Genomic DNA, 17,720 nt, shown 5'->3' on the forward strand with positions numbered 1-17,720 from the left:
TATCTCTAACCTCCACACACGTTCTCCCAGAAAATCATCTTGTTTACGTGTGTGCGACGACCCGTCCAATCACAGAGTTTGTCTCATACACACAGGAACCAATTCAGAGTTGTCTCGTAAACACAGACCAATCACAGAGCTTGTCTCATAACTACAGACCAATCACAGAGCTTGTCTCATAACTACAGACCAATCAGAGAGCTTGTCTCTTACCACACAGGTGCAGGACGGGATGGAACTCATCAACCTGCTGCTCCACACGACAGACGAGGCCTCCGGTTGCCACGACGACCAGACCTGGACCCTCACCAGTCCTGAGGTCAGTAGACCAGTCCTGAGGTCAGTAGACCAGTCCTGAGGTCAGTAAGACCACTAGACCAGACCTGGACCATCACCAGTCCTGGACACAACAGTATGTCTTCCCGGTGAGGGCTCCTCACTGGCAGAAAAAGCAAAAAACAGCCCACTGAGGGTAAGAAGTGAGAGGATGTGAACCCTAGGCGCTCCGTCGACATGTGATGCGTGTACACGTTGCATGCATGTTACAGAACACGTGTTTTCATCTCTGCAAACATACATACATACATCACCCACTTTCAATCTGCCGTCCCTATTGTGAGCATGTAATTACAGGAAATTACGCAACCCCTATACGAACGCACGCACGAACGCACGCACGCACGCAAAAGACTAGCACAATCTATTTACACGAACCAGCGACACGCTGTCTATAGCTATAGGTCTGGGGACCCCCAGGGGTCCTTGAGGGAGTTCCAGGGGATCCCCCAGCTAAATGATAGTTAGGAACTAAATGGACCCTTGTGGGTCTGTATTACTCACAGAGTGTATAAGATAGCAGAAAAACCAACTGTAACCAAGTTAAGATTCACTAACCAACTGTAACCAAGAGAGAGAGAGAGAGAGAGAGAGAGAGAGAGAGAGAGAGAGAGAGAGAGAGAGAGAGAGAGAGAGAGAGAGAGAGAGAGAGAGAGAGAGAGAGAGAGAGAGAGAGTTCTTAAGCAATTAATTAATGTATGTTTTGTGACTATAATCTGAATCCGCAAACCAACTAGTAACTAAAGCCATCGAATAATTGTAGTGGAGTAAAAACCAACTGTAACCAAGTTAAGATTTACTAACCAACTGTAACCAAGTAATGCGTATCAGTGTCATATACTGTACAGTAGATTCACTAACCAACTGTAACCAAGTAATATGTATCAGTGTTATATACAGTAGATTCACTAACCAACTGTAACCAAGTAATCAGTACGTATCAGTGTTACAGTAGCCTATACTGTATGTATCAGTGTTATAGATTCACTCCACAGCGGACTCAGTCAGCCACACCCGAGAGACGTGCGCGCCTGGAGAGAGAGAGAGAGAGAGAGAGAGAGAGAGAGAGAGAGAGAGAGAGAGAGAGAGAGAGAGAGAGAGAGGGGGAGAGAGAGAGAGAGGGGGAGAGAGAGAGAGAGAGAGAGAGAGAGAGAGAGAGAGAGAGAGAGAGAGAGAGAGAGAGAGAGAGAGAGAGAGAGAGAGAGAGAGAGAGAGAGAGAGAGAGAGGGGAGAGTGAGAGAGAGGGGAGAGTGAGAGAGAGGGGGAGAGAGAGAGATATAGAGAGAGAGGGGGAGAGAGAGAGAGAGAGAGAGAGAGAGAGAGAGAGAGAGAGAGAGAGAGAGAGAGGTCAGCTTGTCCTTCCACCTGTGCGTTGGTCTGTCCCCCATGGACACCGGAAAGGCTACGACATTTAGAAGACATTTAGCGACATTTGTGGGAAGGAAATCATGCATCGGATCATTTGAAAACAAGAGACTGCAGTGGTGCAGGTCTTACCCTGCAGGGATTTATAAATATTATTATATTATTATTATGAAGACAAGAGACAGTGGTGCAGGTCTTTATACCCTGCAGGGATTTATAAATATTATTATATTATTATTATGAAAACAAGAGACAGTGGTGCAGGTCTTTATACCCTGCAGGGATTTATAAATATTATTATATTATTATTATGAAAACAAGAGACAGTGGTGCAGGTCTTACCCTGCAGGGATTTATAAATATTATTCTTGCGTACCGGAATTTATCCACAATTTCCGGATGCTATAGGAACTACACCTGGACGGAAGCCGTCATCCGTTTGTCATTTCCGTTCACTAAAATATATCTTGAAATATTCAATTTATTATCTTTAATAAATCCACCGTCTGACCCGGACTGACTGGGGAATGGAACCCCGTAGGCACGTAATGATATATCGATATGAATCCCGACGATTATGAATCGATTTATTTAAATAAAAAAATCAAAAAAAACGGGGGGGCTAGTGAATTATTATTATTATTATAACAGTCAATTATTTAATCATATTCAAGTGCTTTTGGAGAGAAATTAGTCACTTTCAGTAGTAGAGGCCTGTAGAGCGGAGCTGTGTGTGTCTGTGACTGTAGAGGGGAGCTGTGTGTCTGTAACTGTAGAGCGGAGCTGTGTGTGTCTGTGACTGTAGAGGGGAGCTGTGTGTGTCTGTGACTGTAGAGGGGAGCTGTGTGTGTCTGTGACTGTACAGGGGAGCTGTGTGTCTGTGACTGTAGAGGGGCGCTGTGTGTGTCTGTGACTGTACAGGGGAGCTGTGTGTCTGTGACTGTACAGGGGAGCTGTGTGTCTGTGACTGTAGAGAAGAGCTGTGTGTGTATGTGACTGTAGAGGGGAGCTGTGTGTCTCTGACTGTAGAGGGGAGCTGTGTGTGTCTGTGACTGTAGAGGGGAGCTGTGTGTGTCTGTGACTGTAGAGGGGAGCTGTGTGTGTCTGTGACTGTAGAGGGGAGCTGTGTGTGACTGTGACTGTAGAGGGGAGCTGTGTGTGTCTGTGACTGTAGAGGGGAGCTGTGTGTGTCTGTGACTGTAGAGGGGAGCTGTGTGTGTCTGTGACTGTAGAGGGGAGCTGTGTGTGTCTGTGACTGTAGAGGGGAGCTGTGTGTCTGTGACTGTGCCCAGGTGATGATGGTCGTTGATGCTCATCAAGGAAGTCAATTATGTGTCGGCACTGTCAAAAGTAATACTACTTATTTTGCAATGTAGTTAAATGAAGAAATGTGAAAAAAGCTCGGAGGGAAGATAAATAATATAAAATAAAAAACAAATTGTTCTGGAAAATTTGTTTAAAATATCGTGAAAAATCGTATCGTGATACGAATCGTATAGTGAGTTGAGTGAATCATTACATGCCTATATAGAACTCAGCCCTCCCAATCTCAGGGCGACGGTACTATTACTAACACTATCCCAAACATCATGGCCACATCAACACATCAACCCTCAGCACGGGTGATTTGTAACCCGCAGCACGGGTGATTTGTAACCCGCAGCACGGGTGATTTGTAACCAAATGTTTGTGTCCGACTCGGGAAAATGCGGAAGTATTCTTCCGAGTGCTTCGAACGGCATGCAAGCAATTTCCATCAAAATTAATAGTGGGGCAGGGCTGTCCACGCTCTAATTTATAGAGCAGTTTTTATAAATATAAACTGTAGTGTTCATATATCCAATCCAAACAGAGATACGAGGCTTCCGACAACAACCATTAATCCGTTCTCACTTCGTCGCAGATCCTCCAGCCACCAGCAGGAGGAGCAGGATGTGGGGAAGACAGCGACACCCGTGACTTCCTGGAGGTGCTGCTAGGGGGCAGCAGTGAGTCATCCACCTCGTCGGGCCCGGTGTCGCCCATGTCGCTGCAGTGGTCACCCAGGTTAGAGCCGTCAACCCTTTTTTTCACCCAGTGTCAATGATCTGATGTAATCCTGGGCGTTACACTTCCTCTGCCAACCTGGCGGGGGGGGGGGGAAAGCAAACTGACCTCATGCCTCCTTCTATGCATGAGGAGTCCAAGCTGCTTCTTTTCACCTGACAGGGGAGGGTTTCCCCGGCCCGGACGTAGCACGTGGAAGGAACACGTTATTCCGACCAGTTCCTTTCCCCTCCATCAGGCACCCCGGCTGGCCAGGGGGAGGTAGTCTAGAGACCAGGATTACTGCATATTTTGTGTGAGGGTACCTACCCTAGGGTACACGGGGAGAACATGAGGGTACCTACCCTAGGGTACACGGGGAGAACATGTGAGGGTACCTACCCTAGGGGACACGGGGGAGAACATGTGAGGGTACCTACCCTAGGGGACACGGGGAGAACATGTGAGGGTACCTACCCTAGGGGACACGGGGGAGAACATGTGAGGGTACCTACCTTAGGGTACACAGGGAGAACATGTGAGGGTACCTACTCTAGGGGACACGGGGAGAACATGTGAGGGTACCTACCCTAGGGGACACGGGGAGAACATGTGAGCGTACCCACCCTAGGGGACACGGGGAGAACATGTGAGGGTACCTACCTTAGGGTACACGGGGAGAACATGTGAGGGTACCTACCTTAGGGTACACGGGGAGAACATGTGAGGGTACCTACCCTAGGGGACACGGGGGAGAACATGTGAGGGTACCTACCCTAGGGGACACAGAGAGAACATGTGAGGGTCCCTACCCTAGGGGACACGGTGAAAACATGCAAACTCCACATGCAAACTCCACACAGAAAGGCCCTTTCGCCAACCCCGCCTCGGGTATGGGCACTGATGACGCGGAGGAGGGAACACACGACCGGCGCCCAATGTTAAACAATGTCGACGATTATGCAAAAAACAAAAATTGCAATTACGACGTACTAATAGTGACATGCCTACGCCCAGGTCGCCCAGCTCGGCCCCGGTGTCGCCCATGGTCCTGTGGCCTCCATCGCCCAGCGACAGTGGGCTCAGTGAAGACCTGGACCTGGACAGCCCCCCGCCGCCCAGACCCAGGCCCCCCGGTAGCCCCCCCAACCCCGGCCTGATCTGCTCCAATAAGGTTAGAGGAATAGTTTGGGATTTTTTCACTTTAGTCGTTTGTTTTGAATAATTCGGGTTTAGGCCTACCATTATCATTTTAGTTTTAAAATGCAATGGTTGTTTTAGTTTTAATGTTTGTTTTTTTAGGTTTTTTTGGGGTTATTTGTCAGGTGCCGGATTGAAAAGTATTGTGCAATAATATATTATTATTATTATTATTATTTTAATATTTTAGCTGCCCCCTTTTTTACTTTTGATTTTGTTATTTCGTTTTGGTTAACTATAACAACGTTGCTCTGTCTCTATCTCCTCCTCTTCCTCACTTCCTCCTCTTCCTCTCAGCCTGCTGCGTCTTCATCAAACCATCTGTCCAACGACGACGAGAAGACGGACATCTGCATCGACCTGCATGGTAATACTGTATACTTCAATATATTTAGATGAGAAATATTTATTATGGAATATTTTCCATATTTTATGGAGGGGAGAGGAGAGGAGAGGAGAGGAGAGGAGCTGTAATTTGACCGAGAAGAGACACGAAATGACAATGGAAAATTATACAAAAAACAACACGTCCACATTAAGCTCGCAATGTGGCGTGTCTGTCGTTTGCTTCCAGGCTCTTTGAATTATCGGCCTCTTTTCCACACAATGTATGTCGCCTCTCATTCCGTGTGAACACAATGTACACATACGTATCTGGAAAGGTTATGCAAAACACCCTCCTTCATAATAGGCTGCAGGCTCTCAGACAAAGGACGCGTGGTGTGCGTGTCTTATGAAAGGGTCATATGTTTTTGAGTGGTGCAACCGTGCAACCACTCCAAGGAACAGCAATGTCCGTGTTCACCTACCTACAGTACCTACCTACATATGTGACTACCTGGCCATGAGCACCAGTGGTATGAGTACCAGTAGGGGCGCTGTTGTGCCAGAAACAGAGAGATAGTGCTGCACTGTTGCCTGCTAATGAGACAGGGAGAGAGAGATATAGAGAGGGGAGTTGCACCACTCAGTTCACACGGGTGTGATTTTTTTATGTATCGGAGGGTGGACCAAATTGGCTTATTTTGTGGAGAAGGAATCCGCGGCGGGGACTTAGACAATTTCACTCGGCTATAAAAAACTAAACATACAGTATGGCCCACGACGTATAAGTGCCAACATTTTTTAATACATTTACTCAAGTACATGTACTCCAGAGCTTGTAGATCTGCTATTTAATTTGAAAACGTGTGGAATGGGACATTCTGAATGCATAATGAGTATTAATACTTTTGGTACCAATACTTTTGTACTTTTACTCAGGTATACATTTAGAATGTTTTATTGTTTGTGGTGTGGTTTTGTCAGGCTGGGAGTCAGACCAGGATCAGGACCATGGACAGCTCCAGGATAACTTTGGCATCGCCTACTACCTGACCAACGGCCACGCCTCCAGGCTGTCCACCAATCACGCACTCTCTGTGAAGGACCTGCTGCTGTCCAACCTGGGACAGAAGGTAAAAAACCCCACTGGTGGGAAGTAAGGTATCATTAAAACCCACGGGTGGGAAGTAAGGTATCATTAAAACCCACGGGTGGGAAGTAACGTATTGTTAAAACCCATGGGTGGGAAGTAACGTATCGTTAAAACCCATGGGTGGAAAGTAACGCAACGTTAAAACCCACGGGTGGAAAGTAACGTAACATTAAAACCCATGGGTGGGAAGTAACGAAGCGTTGCTATTGGCATAGCGACTCGCCGTGAGCTTGCATATCGTCTATTTCCCGCCACCTTTGAACTACTTTGAAAGTAGCCTCGGAAACCAAACCGCACAGGAAAGGAATACAAAATGCCTGGGTGAGCCAAGCAGGAAAAGTGTCATAGGATTGGGAGTGAAGCTTGGATTTTACTAGCCTGGTATCGGCAGCTCCCGGCAGGATCCGCCGGGAGAATCTAGATGCAGCTGCGCGACATGAGACTAATTAATTAGAGCGACAGAGAGAGAGAGAGAGAGAGGAGTGCGTGTGTGTGTCAATTTAAGAAAGGTGCAGACGATCAGAAATCAGCAGAGAGTGATCGACGTTTGCGCTACTCTATGCCGGATTGAAGACAACTCGGCTCGGGACGTTTCTTTTCTCCCTGGAAATAAAAACTTCTGGGTTTCCGAGGCTCGTATTTTACTAAACCAATATCGTCAATATCGTTGAGGCGGGCTCATATAGGTTGGTGAACCAATAGGAAGGTGGCGGCGGTTTCCAGCGCTAGTCTGTTCCGCCCCTTTATGCCCAGAAAGGCACACAGGGCTCTTTCAGGGCTCTGAACGTGATGAAGGCATCGTTGACGCGGTCAACGATGGGAACGGAAGACGACAAAGTGCAGTGTCGTTCTCGCTTTTGATTGAAGTTAATCATAAAATAAAACGTAATTTTTTCTTTAAAATATATATATTTTTTATATTGTGTAAAATCGTATCATGATACGAATCGTTTCGTGAGTTGAGTGAATCGTTACATGCCTACTTTAGGTAGTCACAGTCACAGAATATTTATCTACGAATGAGCCCAGACCGTTGATGAACAACAGAATGAGCCTCAGACCGTTGATGAACAACAGAATGAGCCCCAGACCGTTGATAAACAACAGAATGAGCCCCCAGACCGTTGATAAACAACAGAATGAGCCCCAGACCGTTGATAAACAGAATGAGCCCCAGACCATTGATGAACAACAGAATGAGCCTCAGACCGTTGATGAATAACAGAATGAGCCCCAGACTGTTGATAAACAACAGAATGAGCCCCAGACCGTTGATAAACAACAGAATGAGCCCCAGACCGTTGATAAACAACAGAATGAGCCCCAGACCGTTGATAAACAGAATGAGCCCCAGACCGTTGATGAACAACAGAATGAGCCCCAGACCGTTGATAAACAACAGAATGAGCCCCAGACCGTTGATATACAACAGAATGAGCCCCAGACCGTTGATAAACAACAGAATGAGCCCCAGACCGTTGATATACAACAGAATGAGCCCCAGACCGTTGATAAACAACAGAATGCTGGCCAGTGCGGAAGAGGAAAGACACAGTTAACTGGCAGCTGTTTGTTTTTATTTATTTTTTGAGTGAGTGGAGGCGTGGCTCCGTCTTATGTCCCGGGTGCTGGGCGCGTGCCACGTCATCACGAACTAAAGCCCAAGAACCTAAAGGGGTCTTGTGAGTGTATCATCTTTTCCAGCGTGGGCTTTGGGAGAAAAAAAGAAATTCCTTGTGTAGATTCATTGTGTTGAATCATATGTTGATGTGTTATTTCTGCGTATTGTTGTTCATGGATTATTGTATCTTTGGCTCTGCTCTGCACGCCCACCAGTTCATTAAGTATGCCTGGTTTGTTTGGTGGGTGGTGATGGGTGGTGATCCACCTGAACTGAAGCCGCACCCACAGCTGTTGTTGTATGCTAAAGGGGGAGGGGTTAGGGGAGGGGCTGATAGTGTGATGTCACCGTCTATATTACTGTTTTTTTCATTGGTACGTTTGACTGTCAAGGGTTCACCCTCCAGGAAGAAACCCTAAATACAAAGGGAATACACCATTTCACAAAACAACGACCCCAAGGTGTCTAATGGAAGTACTGTCACCTCATAGACACATGAAAAACTGGAAAAATGCAAAAGTTGTGGCACTCCATCTTTAACTATACTAACCTTGATGTAACCTCCAACAATGTAATGAAGAAGTGGTTCTGAACTTCAAATGGGGGGTCCGTGGTTCTGAACTTCAAATGGGGGGTCTGTGGTTCTGAACTTCAAATGGGGGGTCTGTGGTTCTGAACTTCAAATGGGGGGTCCGCGGGCTAATTAATAAGTGGTTCTGAACTTCAAATGGGGGGTCCGCTGGCTAATGGGGGTCTGCGGGCTTATGGGGGTCCGCGGGCTAATGGGGGGTCCGCAGGCTAATTAAGGAGTGTCAATTTGGGAACAAGTTTGGGAACTACTGACTTAAAGCAGTGGTTACCAAACCTTTTAGCTCGGGATCCAAAAAATTAATTAAGACGTTTGCCCGAGACCCATATAGTGAAAATAGCAGATCTTACAAGCTACAAGTTTACGCGGAGGAGACGCAGCGAGCATTGGAACCGCTGTAGTGTGCATGCCAGAGGGGGCTAGGTGGCGCTGTGACGCTGTAGTGTGCATGCCAGAGGGGGCTAGGTGGCGCTGTGACGCTGTAGTGTGCATGCCAGAGGGGGCTAGGTGGCGCTGTGACGCGCTGCCAGGTACGAGACGGTGCTTTGGAACACACGAGGTTAATGCTGGGCCCGTTCCGATTGGCAGGCACAGCGGAGCTCCCAGCATGCATTGCACGAGCTGGTTCTCAACGAAGACGAGAAGAAGCTGCTGGCAAAGGAAGGGGTTAACCTGCCCAACAAACTACCGCTGTCCAAGGTGAGCACGCACACACACACGCGCACGCACGCACGCACGGGCATGTACAGGTCTAGTTTAAATGAATACGTTTTGAAACGTCTATGGAAAAAACATTATTGGGAAATTATCTTCCGGTGCCCTGGCAGGGGGCGGGGCTACCCTGGCAGGGGGCGGGACTGCAACGCTCTATACAGGCATACAGATAACGTTCATAGATTTGAAGCCCCAGAGCAGTTTGATAGCATAATTATCCTGCAAACAGTACGAGTGATTAGCATAGAGAGGCTCGGTCACCTTGGAACTATAGCCTCGGAAACCCAGGCTTTTGTATTACCTTATTGGAACAGAGGGATCACAGCAGCTTGGAGGGACGGTACAGTACAGTTCAGTACAGTATTACGTTGGAAGAGAGAGATCACAGCAGGGGATTATGATTTGTGTTGGTCGTGCATCCGTATTGCTTCCCCCGAAGCAATAACAACAAACACAAATCATCGTCATATCGTCGGCAAAGAAAAGTGGGATCAGTCTCATGTTCTGTCTCTTATTCCTGGTCCCCTCTCTCTCTCTCTCTCTCTCTGCGACACAGTTTGAAGAGAGGGTCTTAAAGAAGATCCGACGGAAAATCCGCAACAAGCGCTCTGCCCAGGAGAGCCGCAAGAAGAAGAAGGAGTACGTGGACAGCTTGGAGGGAAGGTACGGTACAGAGTACAGTACGGTACAGTACGGTACAGTACATTTTACAAGAAATGTCTTGAACACAAACAATAGTGGTTGCGCAAACTTGAAAAAAACTCTACAACAAGTGCTTCAGGATACAGATCACGGAAAGCATCGCCTTCTCCATATATGGCGACTGCCAATTATTGCAGACACCGAACAGAATTTTGCCGATGCCTGATCAGCTCTCGGCTCGGCTTATTGGGCATGCCTGCAATCTGCAGGCCCCTCACGACTGATTTGTGGACATTACCGAGGCTTCCAAATATGAACACAAGTAGTTTACATTTGTAGCCAAGCTGTATAATATCATCCTTAAGAGGCTGTTACTGAAGCACCTTGGTAAGGAATGCCTCTTCCAGACTGTGGTCAAATGTACATGCCACTTCAAAAATGGTCACTTCTCTACTGTCCTCAAATAACAACAATATCTGGTGTATTAGCTGTGACTTCTGAAAAGGCATCAGACACACACACACACACACACACACACACACACACACACACACACACACACACACACACAGAGAGCATACGAGGACACAGACATTGCAGGTCCAGTTAAGGTCACGTTCACAACATAATCATGGCAGAAATGTCTTCAGGAATGTGTGTCACTCGAGGACACTGTTACAGTGGTGGAAGGAAGGTAACTATAAGTACACTTATAATATGTATGCACAGACTATTCATCAGACGTGTTGAATAGAGACTTGGGTATTTCCAATTTCCACTACTTTTAATCCACTACATATCAGTGCCAGAGGCTGAAAATATTGCAATTTTACTCCACCAAACAAATGGTAAATGGTGCATTTATAAATAGCACCTTTATCCAAGGCGTTTTACATAGATTCATAGACATTCAACCATTCACACACGCACACGCACACGCACACGCACACGCACACACACACACACACACACACACACACACACACACACACACACACAGTGGTGGAGAGCTGAGTGACAGAGACAGAGAGTGTTGGTGACAGAATGAGTTCAGCATTGAACCGTGACAGGCAGCTAGGTGACACAGGGATTGATAGCGTCCTTGTTGTCAGGCGAAAAACGTGTGTTTAGCGTTGCCACAATTTTGCGAGACAATCAAGCAACCTATAGGTCCTCATTCAGACCACTACCATAGACAGCCATTCATCCACACAGAACAGTCCTCTGATTGATTGTATCAAATAACGTCAAACTCACCAACATTGCAGCTGTACAGAAAGCTGGAAATATCCTCTTTCTAATTCTATCTGCAAAGTGTTTGTTTAGTAAAAATCCACTGTAGACATGTTATGAGCTATACTTCCTATAGTAAAGAAATAGATTTTACAATATAAATTGGGGGTCCCAGAGATAGAAAGGCCATTAAATGGGGGTCCATAGAACTAATGCATGTCACAGTGTGGGTCCTTGAAATAACACGGGTTGAGAATCACTCGAGCCATAGAAGTCTTCTCTTATGGGGGTCCCTGCAGACATATCTTCTCTTATGGGGGTCCCTGCAGGCATATCTTCTCTTATGGGGGTCCCTGCAGGCATATCTTCTCTTATGGGGTCCCTGCAGACATATCTTCTCTTATGGGGGTCCCTGCAGGCATATCTTCTCTTATGGGGGTCTCTGCAGGCATATCTTCTCTTATGGGGGTCCCTGCAGGCATGTCTTCTCTTATGGGGGTCCCTGCAGGCATATCTTCTCTTATGGGGGTCCCTGCAGGCATGTCTTCTCTTATGGGGGTCCCTGCAGGCATGTCTTCTCTTATGGGGGTCCCTGCAGGCATATCTTCTCTTATGGGGGTCCCTGCAGGCATATCTTCTCTTATGGGGGTCCCTGCAGGCATATCTTCTCTTATGGGGGTCCCTGCAGGCATATCTTTTGTTATGGGGGTCCCTGCAGGCATATCTTCTCTCATGGGGGTCCCTGCAGGCATGTCTTCTCTTATGGGGGTCCCTGCAGGCATGTCTTCTCTTATGGGGGTCCCTGCAGGCATGTCTTCTCTTATGGGGGTCCCTGCAGGCATGTCTTTTCAAATGGGGGTCCGTGGGGCTAATTCGTGTCAATTTTGGGGTCCTTGACATGAAAAAGCATGGTGAAAGTATTAGGAGGATTTGTTTTTAAATGTTTCAAAAACGGCGCGCGCACACGCACGCACACGCACACACACACACACACACACACACACACACACACACACACACACACACACACACACACACACACACACACACACACACACACACACACACGACCCTATCGTCAGGTCAAATCACTTCATTAAGCACACCAGACGTCCGGACGTACTTAGAGAGCCTGCAGACTGTGACATGTCACAGGTGTCAATTATTACACCATTTAAAAAAAAGCATAAAAGAAAATGTCATTCAGGTTCAAAAGCCGCCTATTGTGGAGGAGAAAACATAATTGCTCTCATACAGCAATTATATAGATGAGCTATTAATGGTGTTGTGTGTTCGCACATCGCAGAGCGTGGAGTTAACCCATTTAGGCCTGACGTCGAAATTAAAAAAGTATTTTTAAAATGTTTTTAAAAAAACCTCATGTTTCCAGTGGTTCTCAATATTTCATGTCAAGGATCCCAAAAATGATATGTAATTATGCTGCCGGCACATTTTCACGATTTTTAAAAAATAGCAGACCTAGCGTGGCACTCGGTGGGGCACTATGAGCTTGTAGGCTACTTGTAGATCTGCTATTTTAATGCTTTAAAACACCTAAATCTGTGCAAATCTTTGAATTTATATTCTTTCCCAGTGAACGCTTTTAACTCAAATCTCAAAACTTATTTTGGAGATCTCAACATATTTTGAGATGGGGGTCGGCGGCCAATTACATATAATTCTGGGGGTCCTTGACATGAAATAGTTTGAGAACGACGTTCATAGAAGCATACTGTGGGTTTTTCAGAAAACTGTCATGACTGTAGAATCTGTCTTCTAAATGAGTGGTTCTCAAACTGTGCCGTGTCAAGGAGGATCCCCCAAATAGAACACTTCAGGTACCAACAGTAGTCATTGTGCAGACAGGTGTCACTTCACAAGTTTTAGAAACGTATAAAAACAGACCTTTTGAAACTGGCCGAAGTGACAGGAATCACCTCAATGTTATACTGTCATAGAGGTGATGGAAGAACATTCTGACGTCTGTCTGTCTGTCTGTCTGTCTGTCTGCCTGCCTGCCTGTTTGCCTGTCTGGCTGCCTGCCTTCCTGCCTGTCTGCGTGTCTGTCTGCAGGATGTCTGCGTGCAGTGCACACAACCTTGAGCTGCAGAGGAAGGTTCAGCAGTTGGAGCAAAACAACACGTGAGTCTGGTTATTATTAAACTACATTACCCAAGTTATTGAACTACAATACCCAGCGTATTGAACTACAATACCCAGCTTATTAAACTACAATATACTGAGTCAGGTTATTAAACTACAATACCCACGTTATTACACTACAATATACTGAGTCAGGTCATTAAACTACAAAACCCAGGTTATTAAACTACAACATACTGAGTCAGGCTATTAAACTACAATACCCTGCATTCACTGGAGGTTATTAAACTACAATGCAGGTGGTCGCCAGCTAAAAGACGGAGAGTTGGTATAACCAAATGGACCCTTTATTAGATCTTTAAAACCCATTTTGGGCGGGAACCCCTTTTGGTGTTAGCATTATGTTATGCTTTAGCTATTGAAAAATAGAAGATCTACAAGCTCATAGTGCACCACCGAGTGCTACAAGCTTGTAGGTCTGCAATAAAAATCAAAGAATGACTGACATAGAAACATAGCTTTTTCTGAAAACTGTCAGGATGTAGAAGACATTTTAATCGGAGCTCAGGCCTAAATGGATTAACTCTAACTAACTTAAACCACTGTAGTAGAATTAGAATAATGGGAGAAAGACGTCGTGACGACCGTTTTCCTCTCAAGGGAAATTGAGACTTATTAGAGATTAGAGTCAGAACTGATTAATATGCAGTTGCGCGCTGACGTCACGCAGCGAAACATTGCCGATGTAAAACACGTCCCGCTGCGATGCGTTTGCCGCGGGCTTGTACATCTGCTATTTCACGGCTTTATAGGATAAATCGCACCAAGATGTTGCACCAAAACTGCCCTGAAAATAATGTTTGATGTCCTCCAAAGTATAGTACTGCAAACGTGCGTGCGTGCGTGCGAGCGACAGGATGAGGGATATGCAGGTGTCTTAAGGCAGCGCTCAAGGTGACATTGCTGTCATTCCTTTTGAGGTTGTCCCCGTGTTGTGAGTGAATCACAGACACAAGAATCCATGGAGAATGACGCTGTGCGTGCCGTGCGTGTGTGCCGTGTGTGTGCAGTACAGCCTGTGTTAGTCACAGATACGAAATGCAATTCAGTCGGAGTGAAAAGCAGGACAAAACAAATCCTTCAGCGCTGTGAGAGCGGCATCCCGCAGAGCGGAGCCATGGATATATGAATATGATAATAGTTGTTCACTGCATGGTGTTTTAAAACTAATAATAAACTACGTATAGAAAATGTGGCCTAGAAAACAGCCCAACTATGCAAGCTCAATACGTGTTGTTAATAAATGGTAAATGGTGCATTTACCTGTACACATGGCGCTGTTAACCAAGTGCTTTTACATAGATTGTGTGCATTACATTCAAAACACATTTACACACATTCATACGCCTTTACATAGATACATTGTTCTGCCCTTACTATACGTTGGTGTATGGCTTGGCAGACAGCTAACATAGTTCCCAATAAAGCTCCTTAGGCAGGTACTTTGTTTAACTTCTTTACTGGTGATTACGTTGTAAAACTGCAATACAGAAAAACAGAAAACACAGGCATTTGTGTCAAAGTGTAGACATCATAAACCAAACCATTTCTTTTGTATGCATCACAAGTTGCAAAATGCACATGTACTATTCAAATAATCAAATGACAAACATTTTTAGAAAGATTAAACAAACTTATATTGCTTTAAGAGCCATAAACTTTAACAAAAACACACAGACTTATACAGACTTATCTTGTCCAAGGCCTGGGATAAAGGAAACACTCAACCTGCAGTGAGTGAGCCCTTGACAGAGTGCTGGTTTACACTGAACTGACTTTGACCAAACTAATCACCTGTTAAAGGTAAACTACATAGAAAGTAAACAGCACATATAGTGGATCCATATTCCCTGCTTGACAGCAGTGTTGATTTTGACAGCAATTTTAGGTTTTTAGTTTCAGTCATAGTCTCTTGAATAGTTTTCATTTAGTTTTAGTCACACTAGTGTTTAGTCTAGTTTTAGTCGACTAAATATCATAAGATTTAAGTCGACTAAATCTACAGTTGATTTCGTCGACTAAAATGTGTTTGCGACGCGTTGTGTGCTTGTAGATCGGCAGGCATTTTCAGCAGGCAAAATGTAAAATGACTTATACTGGATCTCTTGTCCACTAGTCCCTTCCTAACATTTTAGTCTAGTTTTTATTGGTTGACGAAATTGTCAAATTATATTAGTCTTAGTTTGCATTTAGTTTTGTGCAAAAAAAAAGGTTGTCTGTCTGACGAACATTTTTCGTCATAGATTTTAGTCATAAATTTTAGTCGACAAAAAAACGTTTCAGTTAGTTGTGCGTTTGTGTTTTTCTTTTTTCCCATGATGCAGTTCACTGCTGGAGCAGCTGAGCCGCATGCAGGCGCTGCTCTCCAACGGCAAGACACCGCAGAAAGGAACCTGTATCCTGGTAAAAAATACTCTATATACACATCTATAGACAGAAAGGAACCTGTATCCTGGTAAAAATACTCTATATACACATCTATAGACAGAAAGGAACCTGTATCCTGGTAAAAAATACTCTGTATACACATCTATAGACAGAAAGGAACCTGTATCCTGGTAAAAAATACTCTATATACATACATCTATACGCAGAAAGGAACCTGTATCCTGGTAAAAAATACTCTATATACACATCTATAGACAGAAAGGAACCTGTATCTTGGTAAAAAAAAATACTCATCTAGCCTACACTGTACAGACCAGTGTTGATTTTGTCGACTAAAACTAAAGACGAAAAATGTCCGTCGACTACCTTTTTCCACTGATACTACATGGAAACTACATGAAAACTAAGCTATGATGACTAAAATAGACTTAAATATACTGACAATTTCGTCAACAAATAAAAACTAGACTAAAATGTTAGGAAGGGACTAGTGGACAAGAGATCAAAATTTTACATTCACGTATGAAACCATCATGAGCGTGCGCAATGATATAGTCAGCGCGTTCATGTGTTTGGCCCAGCGCTGCAATACCAAATTCGGCCACTATGTCCATTTCGCCTCAGGGTTTCCTCCGAGTGCCGTCTCTATTCATATATACTCTAAGGGTGAACTACATCCAGACGATAATAAAAACAGAACACAGCCGTGCCTCCAGTCTGTGGCTGAGAGAGAGAACATAATCAACTCGCTGACCTGAACATGGAGCTAGCCGTCCTCTGAGAGCAGACAGTACATTAGATTACGTGGTGGAAAGTAACCAAGTATAGCGTTTACTTTAGTACTACAGTTTTGAGGCATTTGATCTTGACTTGAGTATTTACAATCTTTGTGTTAAATGTAGCCATATACACGACCGCACGACCGCGCGCACACGCACACACACACGTAATGCTTGAGATCCATCATTCTGGTCCTCTCTCTCCCTCTCCCCAGGTTCTGCTGTTGTCTCTCTCCCTCCTGCTCTCTCCCAGTCTCCAACCAGATCCGTACAGCCAGCAGGCCAGCCAGGGACAGTACAGCGAGACCAAGGGTTAGTGCACGGCCGACTGCACACACGCACGCACACGAACGCACGCACGCACGCACGCTCACATGCTCACACACATGCATGCACGCTAGAGCTGCACTCATTGACCGCCACTAAATCCCGCGATGCTGTCGGCTACCGCCACAATAGACTCTCGTTCTATTTCAGAGAGCACATTGATGTTGCATTTAGCAGACGCTCTTAATCCAGAGCGATTTACATTAAGCAAGAACAAAAAAGCATTGGAATACATCACATAAAAAGCATTTTATCATGAAACATGCGTAAGCTAAGAACGTAACAGTGGAATATCTATATAATGAAACTATACATATAAACTATACATATATACTATATGCTATACATATGTACTATGACGTGCTATGACTACATACAATGCAATTATAGTGCTGTCTACATAACATGCTATAAGTCTGTATCAAATGCTATCTAAGGGGCTAGGGTAAAGCCACAGTAGTTATGGCTCCAGGTGCCACATTTTGAACGTAATAATGTTCAGCAAATACAGACTAAAGACAATTCATATTTTCATGGAAAAAATGAGTGTGATCTCAATAGATGTGTATTTGAGCGCACGCGCACGCGCACACACACACACACACACACACACACACACACACACACACACACACACACACACACACACACACACACACACACACACACACACACACACACACACACACACACACACACACACACACACACACACACACACACACACACACACACACACACACACACACACACACACACACATTTCAGTAGGAGAGCATTTGAGGACTTTAAGGACACTGGGGCAGTTAAGGTTACACTCAGACAAGAATGATGGCATTTGAGGTATTCAATCCAATGGAC

At 45.2% G+C, this 17,720-nt stretch overlaps 1 protein-coding gene across 1 annotated transcript; it reads left to right on the plus strand.

Annotated features, from left to right (window-relative positions):
- Positions 1-232: 232 nt before the first annotated feature.
- LOC310870692 (cyclic AMP-responsive element-binding protein 3-like protein 3-A) lies at positions 233-16,849 on the plus strand (the record flags this gene model as incomplete). Its single annotated transcript, XM_083781965.1, has 10 exons — positions 233-319; positions 3,605-3,747; positions 4,744-4,900; positions 5,224-5,293; positions 6,235-6,383; positions 9,202-9,312; positions 9,884-9,990; positions 13,276-13,344; positions 15,690-15,768; positions 16,748-16,849. 10 exons carry the CDS (start codon positions 233-235, stop codon positions 16,847-16,849), a joined length of 1,074 nt encoding a protein of 357 aa, XP_083638091.1.
- Positions 16,850-17,720: the final 871 nt, after the last annotated feature.

This window comes from Protomyctophum parallelum, assembly GCF_964188405.1.
Source record: "Protomyctophum parallelum genome assembly, chromosome: 14".
NCBI classification, from domain to species: Eukaryota; Metazoa; Chordata; class Actinopteri; order Myctophiformes; family Myctophidae; genus Protomyctophum; species Protomyctophum parallelum.